Source organism: Nomascus leucogenys, chromosome 6 (assembly GCF_006542625.1).
Source record: "Nomascus leucogenys isolate Asia chromosome 6, Asia_NLE_v1, whole genome shotgun sequence".
Taxonomy (NCBI): domain Eukaryota; kingdom Metazoa; phylum Chordata; class Mammalia; order Primates; family Hylobatidae; genus Nomascus; species Nomascus leucogenys.
In genome coordinates this window covers 33,060,980-33,078,923 of record NC_044386.1, presented here as the reverse complement: position 1 = coordinate 33,078,923, position 17,944 = coordinate 33,060,980, and the positions used below count along the sequence as shown (strand labels likewise).

General features: G+C 38.4%; 1 protein-coding gene across 2 annotated transcripts in view; it reads left to right on the top strand.

Annotated features, from left to right (window-relative positions):
* The window catches only part of LMBRD2 (LMBR1 domain containing 2), a 58,737-nt gene that overhangs the window by 12,335 nt on the left and 28,458 nt on the right, over nucleotides 1–17,944 (top strand). For both annotated transcript variants that reach the window (XM_003274347.4, XM_030813966.1), the window contains 2 exons: nucleotides 8,963–9,130; nucleotides 9,891–10,101. In XM_003274347.4, the coding sequence (XP_003274395.1) occupies nucleotides 8,963–9,130; nucleotides 9,891–10,101 (379 nt within the window). The remainder of the gene's footprint in view (nucleotides 1–8,962; nucleotides 9,131–9,890; nucleotides 10,102–17,944) is intronic.

Sequence of the window (17,944 nt, the reverse complement as noted above, 5' to 3'; positions counted from 1 at the left end):
GTAAATTTGTTTGAGTTCATTGTAGATTCTGGATATTAGCCCTTTGTCAGATGAGTAGGTTGCAAAAATTTTCTCCCATTTTGTAGGTTGCCTGTTCACTCTGATGGTAGTTTCTTTTGCTGTGCAGAAACTGTTTAGTTTAATTAGATCCCATTTGTCAATTTTGGCTTTTGTTGCCATTGCTTTTGGTGTTTTAGACATGAAGTCCTTGCCCATGCCTATGTCCTGAATGGTATTGCCTAGGTTTTCTTGTAGGATTTTAATGGTTTTAGGTCTAACATTTAAGTCTTTAGACCATCTTGAATTAATTTTTGTATAAGGTGTAAGGAAGGGATCCAGTTTCAGCTTTCTACATATGGCTAGCCAGTTTTCCCAGCACCATTTATTAAATAGGGAATCCTTTCCCCATTTCTTGTTTTTGTCAGATTTGTCAAAGATCAGATAGTTGTAGATTTGTGGCATTATTTCTGAGGGCTCTGTTCTGTTCCATTGGTCTATATCTCTGTTTTGGTACCAGTACCATGCTGTTTTGGTTACTGTAGCCTTGTAGTATAGTTTGAAGTCAGGTAGCGTGATGCCTCCAGCTTTGTTCTTTTGGCTTAGGATTGACTTGGCAATGCGGGCTCTTTTTTGGTTCCATATGAACTTTAAAGTAGTTTTTTCCAATTCTGTGAAGAAAGTCATTGGTAGCTTGATGGGGATGGCATTAAATCTATAAATTACCTTGGGCAGTATGGCCATTTTCACGATATTGATTCTTCCAACCCATGAGCATGGAATGTTCTTCCATTTGTTTGTATCCTCTTTTATTTCATTGAGCAGTGGTTTGTAGTTCTCCTTGAAGAGGTCCTCCACATCCCTTGTAAGTTGGATTCCTAGGTATTTTATTCTCTTTGAAGCAATTGTGAATGAGAGTTCACTCATGATTTGACTCTCTGTTTGTCTGTTATTGGTGTATAAGAATGCTTGTGATTTTTGCACATTGATTTTGTATCCTGAGACTTTGCTGAAGTTACTTATCAGCTTAAGGAGATTTGGGGCTGAGACGATGGGGTTTTCTAAATATACAATCATGTCATCTGCAAACAGGGACAATTTGACTTCCTCTTTTCCTAATTGAATGCCCTTTATTTCCTTCTCCTGCCTGATTGCCCTGGCCAGAACTTCCAACACTATGTTGAATAGGAGTGGTGAGAGAGGGCATCCCTGTCTTGTGCCAGTTTTCAAAGGGAATGCTTCCAGTTTTTGTCCATTCAGTATGATATTGGCTGTGGGTTTGTCATAGATAGCTCTTATTATTTTGAGATATGTCCCATCAATACCTAGTTTATTGAGAGTTTTTAGCATGAAGGGCTGTTGAATTTTGTCAAAGGCCTTTTCTGCATCTATTGAGATAATCATATGGTTTTTGTCATTGGTTCTGTTTATATGCTGGATTACATTTATTGATTTTCGTATGTTGAACCAGCCTTGCATCCCAGGGATGAAGCCCACTTGATCATGGTGGATAAGCTTTTTGATGTGCTGCTGGATTCTGTTTGCCAATATTTTATTCAGGATTTTTCCATCAATGTTCATCAAGGATATTGGTCTAAAATTCTCTTTTTTGTTGTGTCTCTGCCAGGCTTTGGCATCAGGATGATGCTGGCCTCATAAAATGAGTTAGGGAGGATTCCCTCTTTTTCTATTGATTGGAATAGTTTCAGATGGAATGGTACCAGCTCCTCCTTGTACCTGTGGTAGAATTCGGCTGTGAATCCATCTGGTCCTGGACTTTTTTTGGTTGGTAAGCTATTAATTATTGCCTCAATTTCAGAGCCTGTTATTGGTCTATTCAGAGATTCAACTTCTTCCTGGTTTAGTCTTGGGAGAGTGTATATGTCGAAGAATTTATCCATTTCTTCCAGATTTTCTAGTTTATTTGCATAGAGGTGTTTATAGTATTCTCTGATGGTAGTTTGTATTTCTGTGGGATTGGTGGTGATATCCCCTTTATCATTTTTTATTGCGTCTATTTGATTCTTTTCTCTTTTCTTCTTTATTATTCTTGCTAGTGATGTATCAATTTTGTTGATCTTTTCAAAAAAGCCAGCTCCTGGATTCATTGATTTTTTGAAGGGTTTTTTGTGTCTCTATTTCCTTCAATTCTGCTCTGATCTTAGTTATTTCTTGCCTTCTGCTAGCTTTTGAATGTGTTTGCTCTTGCTTCTCTAGTTCTTTTAATTGTGATGTTAGGGAGTCAATTTTAGATCTTTCCTGCTTTCTCTTGTGGGCATTTAGTGCTATAAATTTCCCTCTACACACTGCTTTGAATGTGTCCCAGAGATTCTGGTATGTTGTGTCTTTGTTCTCATTGGTTTCAAAGAACATCTTTATTTCTGCCTTCATTTCGTTATGTACCCAGTAGTCACTCAGGAGCAGGTTGTTCAGTTTCCATGTAGTTGAGTGGTTTTGAGTGAGTTTCTTAATCCTGAGTTCTAGTTTGATTGCACTGTGGTCTGAGAGACAGTTTGTTATAATTTCTGTTCTTTTACATTTGCTGAGGAGTGCTTTACTTCCAACTATGTGGTCAATTTTGGAATAGGTGTGGTGTGGTGCTGAGAAGAATGTATATTCTGTTGATTTGGGGTGGAGAGTTCTGTAGATGTCTATTAGGTCCACTTGGTGCAGAGCTGAGTTCAATTCCTGGATATCCTTGTTAACTTTCTGTCTCGTTGATCTGTCTAATGTTGACAGTGGGGTGTTAAATTCTCCCATTATTATTGTGTGGGAGTCTAAGTCTCTTTGTAGGTCACTAAGGACTTGCTTTATGAATCTGGGTGCTTCTGTATTGGGTGCATATATATTTCGGATAGTTAGCTCTTCTTGTTGAATTGATCCCTTTACCATTATGTAATGGCCTTCTTTGTCTCTTTTGATCTTTGTTGGTTTAAAGTCTGTTTTATCAGAGACTAGGATTGCAACCCCTGCCTTTTTTTGTTTTCCATTTGCTTGGTAGATCTTCCTCCATCCCTTTGTTTTGAGCCTATGTGTGTCTCTGCACATGAGATGGGTTTCCTGAATACAGCATACTGATGGGTCTTGACTCTTTATCCAATTTGCCAGTCTGTGTGTTTTAATTGGAGCATTTAGCCCATTTACATTTAAGGCTAATATTGTTATGTGTGAATTTAATCCTGTCATTATGATGTTAGCTGGTTATTTTGCTCATTAGTTGATGCGGTTTCTTCCTAGCCTTGATGGTTTTTACAATTTGGCATGTTTTTGCAGTGGCTGGTACCAGTTGTTCCTTTCCATGTTTAGTGCTTCCTTTAGGAGCTCTTGTAGGGCAGGCCTGGTGGTGACAAAATCTCTCAGCATTTGCTTGTCTGTAAAGGATTTTATTTCTCCTTCACTTATGAAGCTTAGTTTGGCTGGATATGAAATTCTGGGTTGAAAATTCTTTTCTTTAAAAATATTGAATATTGGCCCCCACTCTCTTCTGGCTTGTAGAGTTTCTGCCGAGAGATCAGCTGTTAGTCTAATGGGCTTCCCTTTTTGGGTAACCCGACCTTTCTTTATGGCTGCCCTTAATATTTTTTCTTTCATTTCAACTTTGGTGAATCTGACAATTATGTGTCCTGGAGTTGCTCTTTTCGAGGAGTATCTTTGTGGCATTCTCTGTATTTCCTGAATGTGAACGTTGGCCTGCCTTGCTAGATTGGGGAAGTTCTCCTGGATAATATCCTGCATAGTGTTTTCCAGCTTGGTTCCATTCTCCCCATCACTTTCAGGTACACCAATCAGATGTAGATTTGGTCTTTTCACATAGTCCCATATTTCTTGGAGGCTTTGTTCATTTCTTCTTATTCTTTTTTCTCTAAACTTCTCTTCTCGCTTCATTTCATTCATTTCGTCTTCCGTCCCTGATACCCTTTCTTCCAGTTGATCGCATTGGCTACTGAGGCTTCTGCATTCATCACGTAGTTCTCGTGCCGTGGTTTTCAGCTCCATCAGGTCATTTAAGGACTTCTCTGCATTGGTTATTCTAGTTAGCCATTCGTCTAATTTTTTTTCAAGGTTTTTAACTTCTTTGCCATTGGTTCAAACTTCCTCCTGTAGCTCAGAGTAGTTTGATCTTCTGAAGCCTTCTTCTCTCAACTCGTCAAAGTCATTCTCCATCCAGCTTTGTTCTGTTGCTGGTGAGGAGCTGCATTCCTTTGGAGGGGGAGAGGCACTCTGATTTTTAGAGTTTCTGGTTTTTCTGCTCTGTTTTTTCCCCATCTTTGTGGTTTTATCTACCTTTGGTCTTTGATGATGGTGACGTACAGATGGGGTTTTGGTGTGTATTTCCTTTCTGTTTGTTAGTTTTCCTTGTAACAGTCAGGACCCTCAGCTGCAGGTCTGTTGGAGTTTGTTGGAGGTCCACTCCTGACCCTGTTTGCCTGGGTATCAGCAGCAGTGGCTGCAGAACAGCGGATATTGGTGAAGTGCAAATGCTGCTGCCTGATCATTCCTCTGGAAGTTTTGTCTCAGAGGAGTACCTGGCCGTGTGAGGTGTCAGTCCGCCCCTACTGGGGGGTGCCTCCCAGTTAGGCTACTCAGGGGTCAGGGACCCACTTGAGGAGGCAGTCTGCCCGTTCTCAGATCTCAAGCTGCGTGCTGGGAGAACCAATACTCTCTTCAAAGCTGTCAGACAGGGACATTTAAGTCTGCAGAGGTTACTGCTGCCTTTTGTTTGTCTATGCCCTGCCCCCAGAGGTGGAGCCTACAGAGGCAGGCAGGCCTCCTTGAGCTGTGGTGGGCTCCACCCGGTTCGAGCTTCCCGGCTGCTTTGTTTACCTACTCAAGCCTCGGCAAAGGTGGGCGCCCCTCCCCCAGCCTCGCTGCCGCCTTGCAGTTTGATCTCAGACTGCTGTGCTAGCAATGAGTGAGGTTCTGTAGGCGTAGGACCCTCTGAGCCAGGTGCGGGATATAATCTCCTGATATGCCATTTGTTAAGCCCGTTGGAAAAGTGCAGTTTTAGGGTGGGAGTGACCCGATTTTCCAGGTGCCGTCTGTCACCCCTTTCTTTGACTAGGAAAGGGAATTCCCTGACCCCTTGCGCTTCAGCTCATGCACGGTGCGCAGCACCCACCGTCCTGCACCCACTGTCCGGCACTCCCCAGTGAGATGAACCCGGTACCTCAGTTGGAAATGCAGAAATCACCCGTCTTCTGTGTCGCTCACGCTGGGAGCTGTAAACTGGAGCTGTTCCTATTTGGCCATCTTGGCTCCACCCCCTGCCCATTTTCTAAATGTTGATCTTCCCTAGAGTCCTATCTTGGTCATCTTGTCAGACTCTCCCTGCATAGCTGTAATTATAGCCGTGGTTTCATTGACCAATAATGCATTCTGAGTCTTTCTACCCATTATTTTTATCTTTCTGCTGTGCTCCAAACTCATACTTATCCACTGCCTACTAAGCATCTCTTAGATGTGCAAACAACTGCACCCTAAAACTGGAGGCACTGAACATTGCAAGAGAAAAATTACATAGCAGAATAGTGCTCTTGTAAAATCATGTCTATTAAATTCAACTGGGCTCTCAACATTGCCAGACTTTGCTTCTTTGTTTTTTTAGTTTGCTTTCTTTCCATCTTCTACAAGAAATATTTCCACTCACTTCAAACTTCTGTCCTCTTTATGGCTTTCTCTCTTGTACTCCCTAACAACAACAACAAAATCATCTTTACTCTTAGCCTCTTAGCAGATGACTACTTTCCATCCAGCAGTTAAAACAGGAGTCATCAGATGGCAGCTCTTTCAGCTTCTCACCAACAAATCTACATACCTACCCATCTTTTTTTCTTTCCCCTCCAAAGATGGAAGAGTCATGCTTGTTAAAATCAATCCTGCTGTCACAGGATCCTTAGGGGTGTTGTTTTGCCAGCTGGAAACCTCTATGGCCAGTAGCACCTTTGCCCGAATTTTACTCAGGCCCGCTGGGCTTATTCCACTCACTCAACCTGGCAGGTTGCACTCAGCTCATGCTACTGGCTCTGATCTCATGCCTCCCAAGGGCGAGCCAGGCATGGAGTGGCGAGGGGTGTGTGAGTGAGTGAGCATGGGTTCCAGCCACTGAGCACAGCCAGACACACTGGCCGCTGTGGCAGGGTGGGCAGCTCCAGGCACCGGCAGGGGCATCGGCTCTGTGCAAGCCTGTGGCTGGGTCAGATGCACTGCAAGCAGCTTCTTCTGTGGCCATCTGCATCTGGATGAGGGGAATGTGGTGGTACCCAGAAGCTTGGAGATGCCAGAAGCCTCAGAGCTCCAAAGAGGTTGTCACAGCCCTGGCTTGGGGAGCCCCTAGATCTGGGCTCCTGGAAGGGCCACAGCTCTTCTTTTCTCGTCACCTGCAACATGGCAAGTGGCAGGGGCATGTGTCAGCCCTGTTTATGTTTCAGCTCCTTCAGTTCTGCCATTCAGCAGGTCCTGAATTCTTGTCCTATGTCGAGGAAGAATAAGGTATGTGGACAACTGGAGGGTGAGCAAGGTGAGGAGGTGCTTTATTGAGTGATAGTACAACTCTCAGGAGACCCAAAGTGGATAGCTCTTTTCTGCAGGCAGGTCGTCCTGACAAGTACAGCTCTCAGTGGTGAGGAGCCCCAGAGTGGGTAGCTCCTATCTGCAGGCAGTTTATCCCAGTCGTCTGTGCAGCCCCCAGTAGAGAGGAGACCAGGAGTAGATAGCTCCTATCTGTAGTTAGTTTGTCCTGTCATCTGCCTGAGTCTGGCTGAGTCTGAGGTTTTTATGGGCTTCAGAGAGGAGGAAGTGTGCACTGATTGGGCCATGGGTGGGCCTAGAAAAAGCATCCTAAGTTCTCACTCGTCCACAGGACTGGTGGCCTGGCCCCCAGTCTTCAGGCTGTCCCTGGCTTGAAGGTGGGGCTTCACCGGGGACCTGCCTGCTTCTGCCCAGGAGCCTGTCTGCCTCCTGCCACCATCAATCATGTTGTTTATGGCACCCAGGCTGTTCGTGCCAAACGGTGCCTGCAGGCCCATGCTGAGCTGCCCTCAGCCCCACTCTCAGCCTCCCTCCTGTGCCTATTGATGTCCAAAGTCCAGAGTGGGCTGAGGCAGCAGGGGGCTGGTGTGTCAGCACTGCCCTGAGTGTGTGCACACCCAGCTAGGTTGCAACAGTGCCTGGATTCAGTCACAACTTTTCTCCAAAATCAGAGCAGGTGTCAGGAGCAGGGAGAGGCCAGGCAGCAGAAGCAGGTCCTTCCAAGTCTGTAGGGGCATGGGGGCTTTCTGGGTCCCCGAGAGCGCAGGGATGCCTGGGTCCACAGCCATAGCTGGGCAGCTGCAGCTGTGCCCAAGAGGGCAGGGCTACTGCCCCACGAACTCGGAAGAGGGTGGGGCTCCCACCTCTTCCCAGCTCCTGCTAGCTCCATGGAGCGCACAGCCCCCGCCAGTCCTCCCCCACTGTGGCCAGCATCTTTGCCAGGGGCCACTCCAGATAAGCTGCTGCTGTCACTTCTTCCTAAAATATGGATCCATCCCCTTCAGCTCTTGTTACATACTTGTAGCTTTCAATTTCAACAAAGCATGCACATTTCTCTCATCTTTGGAAAAGAAAACAAACAAAAATGAAAGTCTCAATTCAGATTCCTTTCCAGCTTCTGCCTTGTTGATCTGTTCACAACTAAATTTTTTTAGAAACTTTTTTAAATTGAAGCATAAATTCATACCGAAAAATGCATAGATTGTGTTTAGTTTGACTTTTTTCAAAGTGAATACAACCATACACCAGCACTCAGATGATGTTATAGAGCATTAGCAATGCCCCCAGAAGCCTTGCTCACACTTCCCTGTGTAGTCATCCTGCACTCCCCAGAGGTAACCATGATTACTTCCATAACTATAGATTAGTTTTTGCCTGTTTATGAACTTTATAAGCATAGAATTATATACTGTGAACTTTTTTGCATCTCTCTTTGTTCACATATTTGGGAAATTTACCTATGCTGTGCTATATGTGTCAGTATTCTGTTCTTTTCCATTTCTGTAACATACCCCATTATATGTGTATGCCATTGTTTATCCTACCCAGCCAAACTTCTTAAATGAATTCTCTATATTTGATATCTCCACTTGCTCATTGTTTACTTATTTCTAAACCATAGTACTCTGCTTTCTATTCTCACTCCTCCACTCATACATACAGGTTCTTAATTTACTTCACCTCTTGGCTGCATTTGATTCTCTCTCTCCACTTTAACTTTCCTCTCCTAGTTCCTAATCCATGTGCTCCTTGGTTTTCTTCCTTGCCCCACTATTGTTCTGCCTCAGTCTCTTTTGCTGGTCTACCTTCCTTCTGTTCTCTACCTCTTCCTTGAAAGTTGATATTTCTCAGACATCTGTCTCAGTTCTTTCCTTCACCTTCTCCATACTCATGCTTCCAGTTGAGTATCTACTGATGTTATTTCAGTGCCGTTGATAGAGTGATGACTCCGGAAGCTATCCATATTTTTAGTCCTCTCTCCTGAACCCTGAAGCTGGGTTTGTGTGCAGCTCCTCTTGGATGTCTCCTAAGTACTACTTCAAAGTCAATATGCTGTCAATTGACCTTCTCCCTTTTTGCTTCTTACCACCATCACCCCCCTTCCCCCTCCCAACTAGTTCCGATTTTGTTCCCCTTTTATCCATTCTCCATGCTGAAGCCTTAGAAAACTAAAATTTGATCAAAAATGTTTTCTTTGAATGCAGTCCAGACTCTTCATAAAAGCTTTAAAGACCTGTTTGCTTTCCCTAAAATTTTATATTACAAAAATACTCAGTGATTTATTATAGTTTATTAAGTATTCATGATTACTTATAAGCATATTTATTAGTGAGAAGAACTATTCATTAAAATTGAGATTCACATATTTCTGGCATTTGAGATTATGCAGACATATCAATTGTTTGGGTTTTTAATCATATTTTTTCTATCCATCTAGGATTCTCTTACCTTTTATGCAGTCATATGCAAGATCAGGAGGGTTTTCCATCACTGGAAAGATCAAAACTGCACTAATTGAGAATGCAATCTACTACGGCACCTATTTGCTGATTTTTGGAGCATTTTTAATTTATGTAGCTGTAAACCCACATTTACATTTAGAATGGTAAGAAAAGTAATCTTCTTAACATTGCTTTAATGTATGTGTGCATTTTTAAAAATTCATTTTTAACTTCATATGTGCAGGTAAAAAGACATTTCATTGAGAAATACATTGTTACATATTTTATGGATTTCCCCAAAAGAATATGTGAATAATTCATATTACTAAGAAAGAAAATATGGAATGACATCTTTAAATATAGATTTTAGGCAAAAGATTAATGATTAGTCTAATGGCTATATATTAAAAGTAATAACCCTTATGATTTTTGGATAGAATTTCAAAATTTTTATATGATAAAATAACTGGTTTTGTTTTTCATTGGAACTTGTGATTTTTTTTGTTTTGATTATAATTTGAGGGCATATTTGTTCTTAATGTTATCTTGGATTTAGATATTTCAATAAAATTGAAATCTGTTTTATACTTATGATTTGTAATATATGTGAAGGTCTACATCTGAAAATTTAGGAATAGATCAGCAGTGCTAGGTCTCACTATTGTATTCCTGAGATTTGCTAGGTCAGTAACACAAGTTAATTTGAAACATTTTCAGGCTTCTTTTGCTTAATATAGAATAAGAAATCACCTAATGAAAAATGTTTCCTTCGGGAAAATATATACATATTATTGCCATGAATTATTCTAGATGCTAATTTTAACTGCAATAGAAACAGTGTCTCCTGTGTTAAAGTCTATTTATGCAGTCACATTTTATTTTTCCATTAAAATATACATATTATCTGTTGTTTCCCTTTCTTAGGAACCAGCTTCAGACAATTGGGATAGCTGCTGCAAATACATGGGGTCTGTTTCTTCTTGTGTTGTTGTTGGGGTATGGCTTGGTGGAAATTCCTCGATCATACTGGAATGGAGCAAAAAGGGGTTATCTACTTATGAAAACATATTTTAAGGCAGCCAAACTGATGACAGAGAAAGCAGATGCAGAAGAGAATTTGGAAGATGCCATGGAGGTAAGCAAGTTTGAACCTTATAAGCAATAGTCACTAAGTCATGTGTATCCCCTTTTAGTCACTTTTGGTTTGTTGTTGTTGTTGTTAGTGCATTGATGGGCTTCAGATTGCAAAACTGGTGTTATGCAATCCTTTAGGATGTCTCATCCAGGATGACTTTTTAGCAGTTCAGCCTCATGATTTGTCTTGTCCATCTTCTGTCTGACAGGAATTCATGGAAAATATATTCAATAGTGCAGGGCTATGCCCATTATTTTGAGGTAACTTTTATAGTACCCTCTTTTATTTTCAAAAGTCTCCTAGATTAAATGATAAATTATATGGTTACCCTAACATAGTAGAACTGAGAATAATGACCAGAGGACATTTATTTCCGAAAGGTTAACCTAAGGTAATCCCACCAATTCTGGAACCTCTTTAAAGAACAATTTGCATGGGAGTTTGTATTGGTAAGTTTTGTTTCCTATCTGTAATCTTAATAAGACACTTCATTTTACCCGATGACTTAACCCAGTTTCACAAAGTTGTTGAAAGTATAACTTTCAATACTGTACATAAAAATATACAACAAATTATAAAATTTTTCTGTGTTAAATAAAAATTTTGTTATAGATTTAAAGAGATTATTGTAGTCACCTCACATTTTTGCTCCCCAGGGAAAATATGCTACTCAGCTGATGATACTCTCCAAATTAAAACTCCTGTTGAAGGCTTTTCATTCATGTTAGAATAAACTCCAAAATATTTTAATGCAGCCTACAGAAAAATAATTTGGCCTACGTTTAGCTCTCCAGCAGTATCCCAAGCCTCTTGTCTTCTCACACTGGTCATCTTTGGTTTCTCAAACTTACTAATAGTGATGAAATAATAAACAATTCTATAGACTTAATACTTACCTAACACTCAATTTTGGTTCCTCAAACTTAGTAATGGTGATAATTATAGTAAACAATTATATAGACTTACTATTTGCCTAAGAGGGACTTTGTAAGCACTATGCATATATTTAATTCTCATGACTATATGATAGAGATTTTTGTAAATCCCCATTCTATAAATGAAGAATATGAGGCACAGAGAGATTAAATAACTTTCTCATGTCTACATGGCTAGGAAGTGATAAGAGCCAGGCAGTCTTGTCTTTAACAGGGACTGACCAACTTTTCTGTAAAGGGCCAGATAATAAATATTTTAGGCTTTGTGTGCAATATCATTTCTATCGCAAGTACTCTTGTCATTGTAGGATAAAAGCAGCCATAGCCAGTAAATAAATGAATGAGAGTGGGTGTGTTCCAGGATGAGAACAAGTACTGGACTGAATTGATCTGGCTTGATGACCCTATGCTTAATCATTACACACATTGTCTTTCTTTTCTATCTTTAAGCATGCTATTCCCAAACTATTAGAATGCTCTTTTCAGCACTCTCTTCAGCTAATTCCTATTTCATTTTCAAGTCTTAACATAAATGAGAATTCTTCAGGGAAGCTTGATTAGCTTCCTAGGACTGCGGTAACAAAACTACCACAAACTGGGTGGCTTAAACAATAGAAAATATTGGCTCACAGTTCTGGAGACTAACGTTCAAGATTAAGGTGTCTGCAGGGTTGGTTCCTTCTGAGGGCTCTAGGGAAAATCTGTTCCATGTTTGTCTTCTAGCTTCTGGTGGTTTGCGATCTTTGGCATTCTTGACTTGTAGACCCCTGCCTTCATCTTCACATGGTGTTCTCCCTGTGTGCCTGTGTCCAAACTTCATTGTTTTGTAAGGACACCAGTCATACTGGATTAGAGTTCATCCCACTCCAGTATAATTCATCTTAACTTAGCTAATTAAATCTGCAACAACCCTATTCCAAATAAGATCACATGTTAAGATACTGGAGGTTAGGTTTCAGGGGACACAATTCAACCCATAACATCTTCCCTGGTTGTCCAGACTCTTAAACACTCAGCAACCATTTTTTAAGTGAATAAATAAATAAACAAATGAATGTATACTGTGATTAGAAAATTTTATGTTGGCTTTGCAGCATTTATTCTCTACAAAATGTAAGAACTACAGCAGAAAATATTGATTTAAATGTAGGAGTAAGTCTATAAATAGTATTATTTAAACTGAAATGATTAAATTTCCTGTTATAGTCAACATTCCTATGATGAAGTTATTACATCTTTTGAAAGAAGATAATTTATATTTGATAAATTTTACATTTATATTTGAAATTTTGAATTTTTTAAAAATTGAAATAATTGAAAACTGATATTTCAATAAGATACTTATATTTGATAAAAGAAAATAATTTAAATTTAAATTTGATAGTGTTCCATCCAAAAGTTGGTATTAAATTCAGTTGTTTCAGATTTGAGGAATTTGGATTTCACTAATGTATTCAACATTCCTGCAAAAAAAATAAACCCAGGTATTATTTGAGTTATGGATTTTCCCTAGAGGAAGCTTTGCTGTCTGAATGAAATAGATTTTGTTGTTGTTATTTTAAAATAGGAGCCCTCTACTTAGAAATAAGATGTGGAAAATTAAGGACCAGCATTGGTGACTTCTCTGCTATTTTAGTATAGTATTCTTAGGTTTTAAGCTGTGTAAAAAATTTTAGATAAGAGACTGCTCTTTAAAAATGGATGTTTTGAAAATAGCAGTAAGTACACATAGATAGCAGGAGAACTCTGAACCTCTTTCCATCAAAAACAATGCATGATTTCTCAGGTATGAATTTCTTTTTTGTTTGTTTTCCTGGGGTTTTAAAAAATTTTTGTACATGCTCTTCACCTCAAGCATTTATTTTTCTTTATGTTACAAACAATCCAATTATATGCATTTAGTTATTTTAAAATGTACAATTACATTATTGACTGTAGTCACCCTGTTCTATCAAATACTGGATATTATTCACTCTAACTATATTTTTGTACCCATTAACCATTCCCATTTCCCACCCTCCCCTCTATGCATAACCCCTCCCAGCCCCATAAATAAGTGGGAACATGTGAAGTTTGTCTTTCTGTGCCTGGCTTATTTCACTTAACATAGTGACCTCTAACTCCACCTATTATTGCAAATGACTGGATCTCATTCTTTTTAATGGCTGAATAGTACTCTGTTGTGTATATGTACCACATTTTCTTTATCCATTCATACGCTGATGGACACTTAGGTTGCTTCCAAATCTTGGCTATTGTGAGTACTGCTGCAATAAACATGGGAGTGCAGACATTTCTTTGATATAGTGATTTCCTTGTTTTGGTAATATACCTAGCAGTGGAATTGCTGGAACACATGGTAGCTTTTTTTTTTTTTTTTTTTTTTTTTTTTTTGAGGCGCCTCCAAACTGTTCTCCATAGTAGTTGTACTAATTTACATTACATTATTGTCTGTCTTTTGGATAAAACCCATTTTAACTGGGGTGAGATGATATCTCATTGTAGCTTTGATTGACATCTTTTTGATGATTACTGATTCAAAAATCAGTAGCATTCCTATATGTCAACAGCAAACAATCTGAAAAAGAAACCCCGTTTACAATTGCTATAACACAAATAAAATATCAAGGAATTAGCCAAATAAGTGACAGATCTCCACAATGAAAACTATAAAATGCCTGTTTTTGCCTGTTTGCCATTTGTATGTCTTTTTTTTTTTGAGAAATTCAAATCTTTTGCTCATTTTTAATTGGATTATTACATTTCTTTTTCTCATGGAGTTGTTTGAATTCCTTATATATTCTGGTTATTAACCTCTTGTCAGAAAGATAGTTTACAAATATTTTCTTCTATTTTGTGGGTTATGTCTTCATTTTGTTGATAGTTTCCTTTGCAGTGCAGAAGCTTTTTAACTCGATGTGATCCCATTTGTTCACTTTTGCTTAGATTGCCTGTGCTTGTAGGTTATTACTCAATAAATCTTTGCCCAGTCCAATATCCTGGAGAGTTTCTCCAATGTATTCTTGTATTAGTTTCATAGTTTGAGTTCTTAGATTTAAGTCTTTAAATCATTTTGATTTTATTTTTATATATGGGGAGATACCTGATCTAGTTTCATTCTTCTGCATATATCCAGTTTTCCTGGCACCATTTATTGAAGAGATATCCTTTCCTCATTGTATGTTCTAGGAGCCCTTGTCAAAAATGAGTTCACTGTAGATATATGGATTTATTTTGGGGTTCTCTATTCTGTACCATTGGTCTGTTTTTATCCTAACACCATGCTGTTTTGGTTATCACTTTATTATGTAGTTTAAAGTCAGATAATGTGATTCCTCCAGTTTTGCACTTTTTACTCAAGATAGCTTTGGCAGTTGAGGCTCTTTTGTGGTTCCATATAAATTTTAGGATTTTTTCTATTTCTGTTAAGAATGTCATTGGTATTTTGATAGAGATTGCATCAAAATTACAGATTGCTTTGGGTAGTATGGACATTTTAACAATATTGATTCTTCTAATCCGTGAAAATGGAATACCTTTTTATTTTTTGTGTCCTCTTCAATTCCTTGCATCAGTGTTTTATAGTTTTCATTGTAGAGATCTTTCACTTATTTGGCTAATTCCTTGGTATTTTATTTGTGTTATAGCAATTGTAAATGGGATTTCTTTTTCAAATTGTTCACTGTTGACATATAGAAATGCCACTGATTTTTGAATGTGGATTTTGTGTACTGCAGCTTTACAGAATTTGTGTATCACTTCTAATAGTTTTTTGGTGGAGTTTTTAGGTTTTTCCAAATGTAAGATTTATCACCTGAAAACAGGATAATTTGACTTCTTTCTTTCCAATTTTGATGCCCATTATATCTTTCTCTTGTCTAATTGCTTTACGTAGGACTTCCAGTACTATATTGAATAACAGTGGTGAAAGTGGGCATCCTTGTCTTGTTCTGGATCTTAAAGGAAAGGCTTTCAATTTTGCCCCATTCAGTATGATACTAGCTGTGGGACTGTTATATATGACTTTTATAGTGTTGAGGTATGTTCCCTGTATATTCAGGGTTTTTTAGGGTTTTTATCATAAAGGGATGCCGAATTTTATCAGTGCTTTCTCAGCATCAATAGAAATGCTCATATGGTTTTTTTCCTTCATTCTATTAGTATGATATATCACATTGATTGATTTGCATATGTCAAACCATTCTTGCATTCCTGGTGTAAATCTGAATTGATCAGATGGATGACCTTTTCAACGTGTTCTTGAATTCATTTTGCTAGTGTTTTCTTGAGGATTTTTGCATGAGTGTCTATCAGGGATATTGGCCTGCAGTTTTCTTTGATGTGTCTGTTTCTGGTTTTGGAATCAGGGCAATACTGGCCTCATAGATTGAGTTTGGAAGTATCCCTCCTCCTCTGTTTTTCAGAATAGTTTGAGTAGGATTTGTGTTAGTTCTTTAAATGTTTGGTAAAATTCAGCAGTGAAGCCATTGGGTCCTGGGCTTTTCTTTGCTGGGAGACTTTTTATTACGACTTTGATTTTATTACTTGTTGTCAATCTGTTCAGGTTTGGGATTACTTCATGGTTTGATCTTGGTAGGTTGTATGTGTCTAGGAATTTGTCCATTTCTTCTAGGTTTTCCAATTTACTGGCATATAGTTGCTCATTAGAAGTCTCTAATAATCCTTTGAATTTCTGCAGTATCAGTTATAATGTCTTTTTTATCAATTCAGCCACTCTGTGTCTTTTGATTGAAGAGTTTAGTTCATTTATATTCAGTGTTATTATTGTATAAGTGAGGACTTACTCCTGCCATTCTGTTATTTGTCTTCTGGTTGTTTTGTGATATTCTTTTCTTTCCTTACTTCCTGTCTTCCTTTTTATGAAGGTGATTTTCTCTGGTGGTATGTTTTATTTATTTATTTATTTATTTTTTTAATTTTATTATTATTATACTTTGAGTTTTAGGGTATATGTGCACAACGTGCAGGTTTGTTACATATATATACCTGTGCCATGTTGGTGTGCTGCACCCATTAACTCGTCATTTAGCATTAGGTATATCTCCTAATGCTATCCTTCCCCCTTCCCCTCCTGGTGATATGTTTTAACCTCTTGCTTCTTATTTTTTGTGTATCTGTTGTATGCTTTTTGGTTTGAGGTTACTTGAGGCTTGTGAGTAATATAGCCTGTTATTTTAAACTGATGACAACTTGACATTGATTGCAAAAATAAACAGAGAAAACTAATAAAAACTCTAGATTTCACTTCATCCCTCCACTTTTTAACTTTTTGTTATTTCTATTTATGTATTATTTTACTATCTGTGTCTTAAAAAGTTGTCATAGTTATTTTTCTTTTTTTATTTTATTTTATTTTATTATTATTATACTTTAAGTTTTAGGGTACATGTGCACAACATGCAGGTTTGTTACATATGTATACATATGCCATGTTGGTGTGCTGCACCCATTAACTCATCATTTACATTAAGTATATCTCCAATGCTATCCCTCCCCCCTCCCCCCACCCCACAACAGACTCCAGTGTGTGATGTTCCCCTTCCTGTGTCCATGTGTTCTCACTGTTCAGTTCCCACCTATGAGTGAGAACATGTGGTGTTTGGTTTTTTTGTCCTTGTGATAGTTTGCTGAGAATGATGGTTTCCAGCTTCATCCGTGTCCCTACAAAGGACATGAACTCATCCTTTTTTATAGCTGCATAGTATTCCATGGTGTATATGTGCCACATTTTCTTAATCCAGTCTATCATTGTTGGACATTTGGGTTGGTTATTTTTCATTGGTTTGTCTCAAGATATGAGTAGTTTTCACACCGCAATCATAGTGTTAATAATATTCTTTGTTTTTCTGTGTAGTTGCTATTACCAATGAGTTTTGTACCTTCAGATGATTTTTATTGCTCATCAATGTCCTTTTCTTTCAGATTGAAGAACTCCCTTTAGCATTTCTTATAGAACAGGACTGGTATGGATGAAATCTCTCAGCTTTTGTTTGTCTGGAAACGTTTATTTCTCTTTCATGTTTGAAGAATATTTTCACTGGATATGTTATTCTAGGATACGTTTTTTTTTTTTCTGTCAGCATTTTAAATATATCCTGTCACTCTCCTGGCCTGTAAGGTTTCCACTGAGAAGCCTGTTGCCAGACGTATTGGAGCTCCATTGTGTGTTGTTTGTTTCTCTTCTGCTGCTGCTTTTAGGATCCTTTCTTTATCCTTGACCTCAGGGAGTTTGATTATTAAATGTCTTGAGATAGTCTTATTTGAAATAAATCTGCTTGGTGTTCTATAATCTTCTTGTGCTTGAATATTGATATCTTTCTCTAGGTTTGGGAAGTTCTCTATTATTATCACTTTGAATACACTTTCTACCCTTATCTCTCACTCTACCTCCTCTTTAAGGCCAATAACTCTTAGATTTGCCCTTTTGAGGCTATTTTCTAGATTTTGTAGACATTTGTCATTCTCTTTTACTATTTTTTGTCTCCTTTAACTGTATTTTCAAATAGCCAAATTTTCAAGTGTCTTCTAGCTCACTGATTCTTTCTTCTGCATCATCAATTCTGCTGTTAAGGTACTCTCATGCATTCTTCAATATGTCAATGCATTTTTCAACTCCAGAATTTCTACTTGATTATGTTTAATTCTTTCAACAGCTTTGTTAAATTTACCTGATAGGATTCTGAATTCCTTCCCTGTGTTACCTTGAATTTTGTTGAGTTTCCTTGAAACAGCTATTTTGAATTCTCTGTCTGAAAGGGCACATATCTCTTTGTCTTCAGGATTGGTCCCTGGTGCCTTGTTATTTATTTTATTTAATTTTTTTGAGGCAGGATCTCACTGTGTTGCCCAGGCTGGAGTGCAGTGGCATGATTTTGGCTCACTGCAGT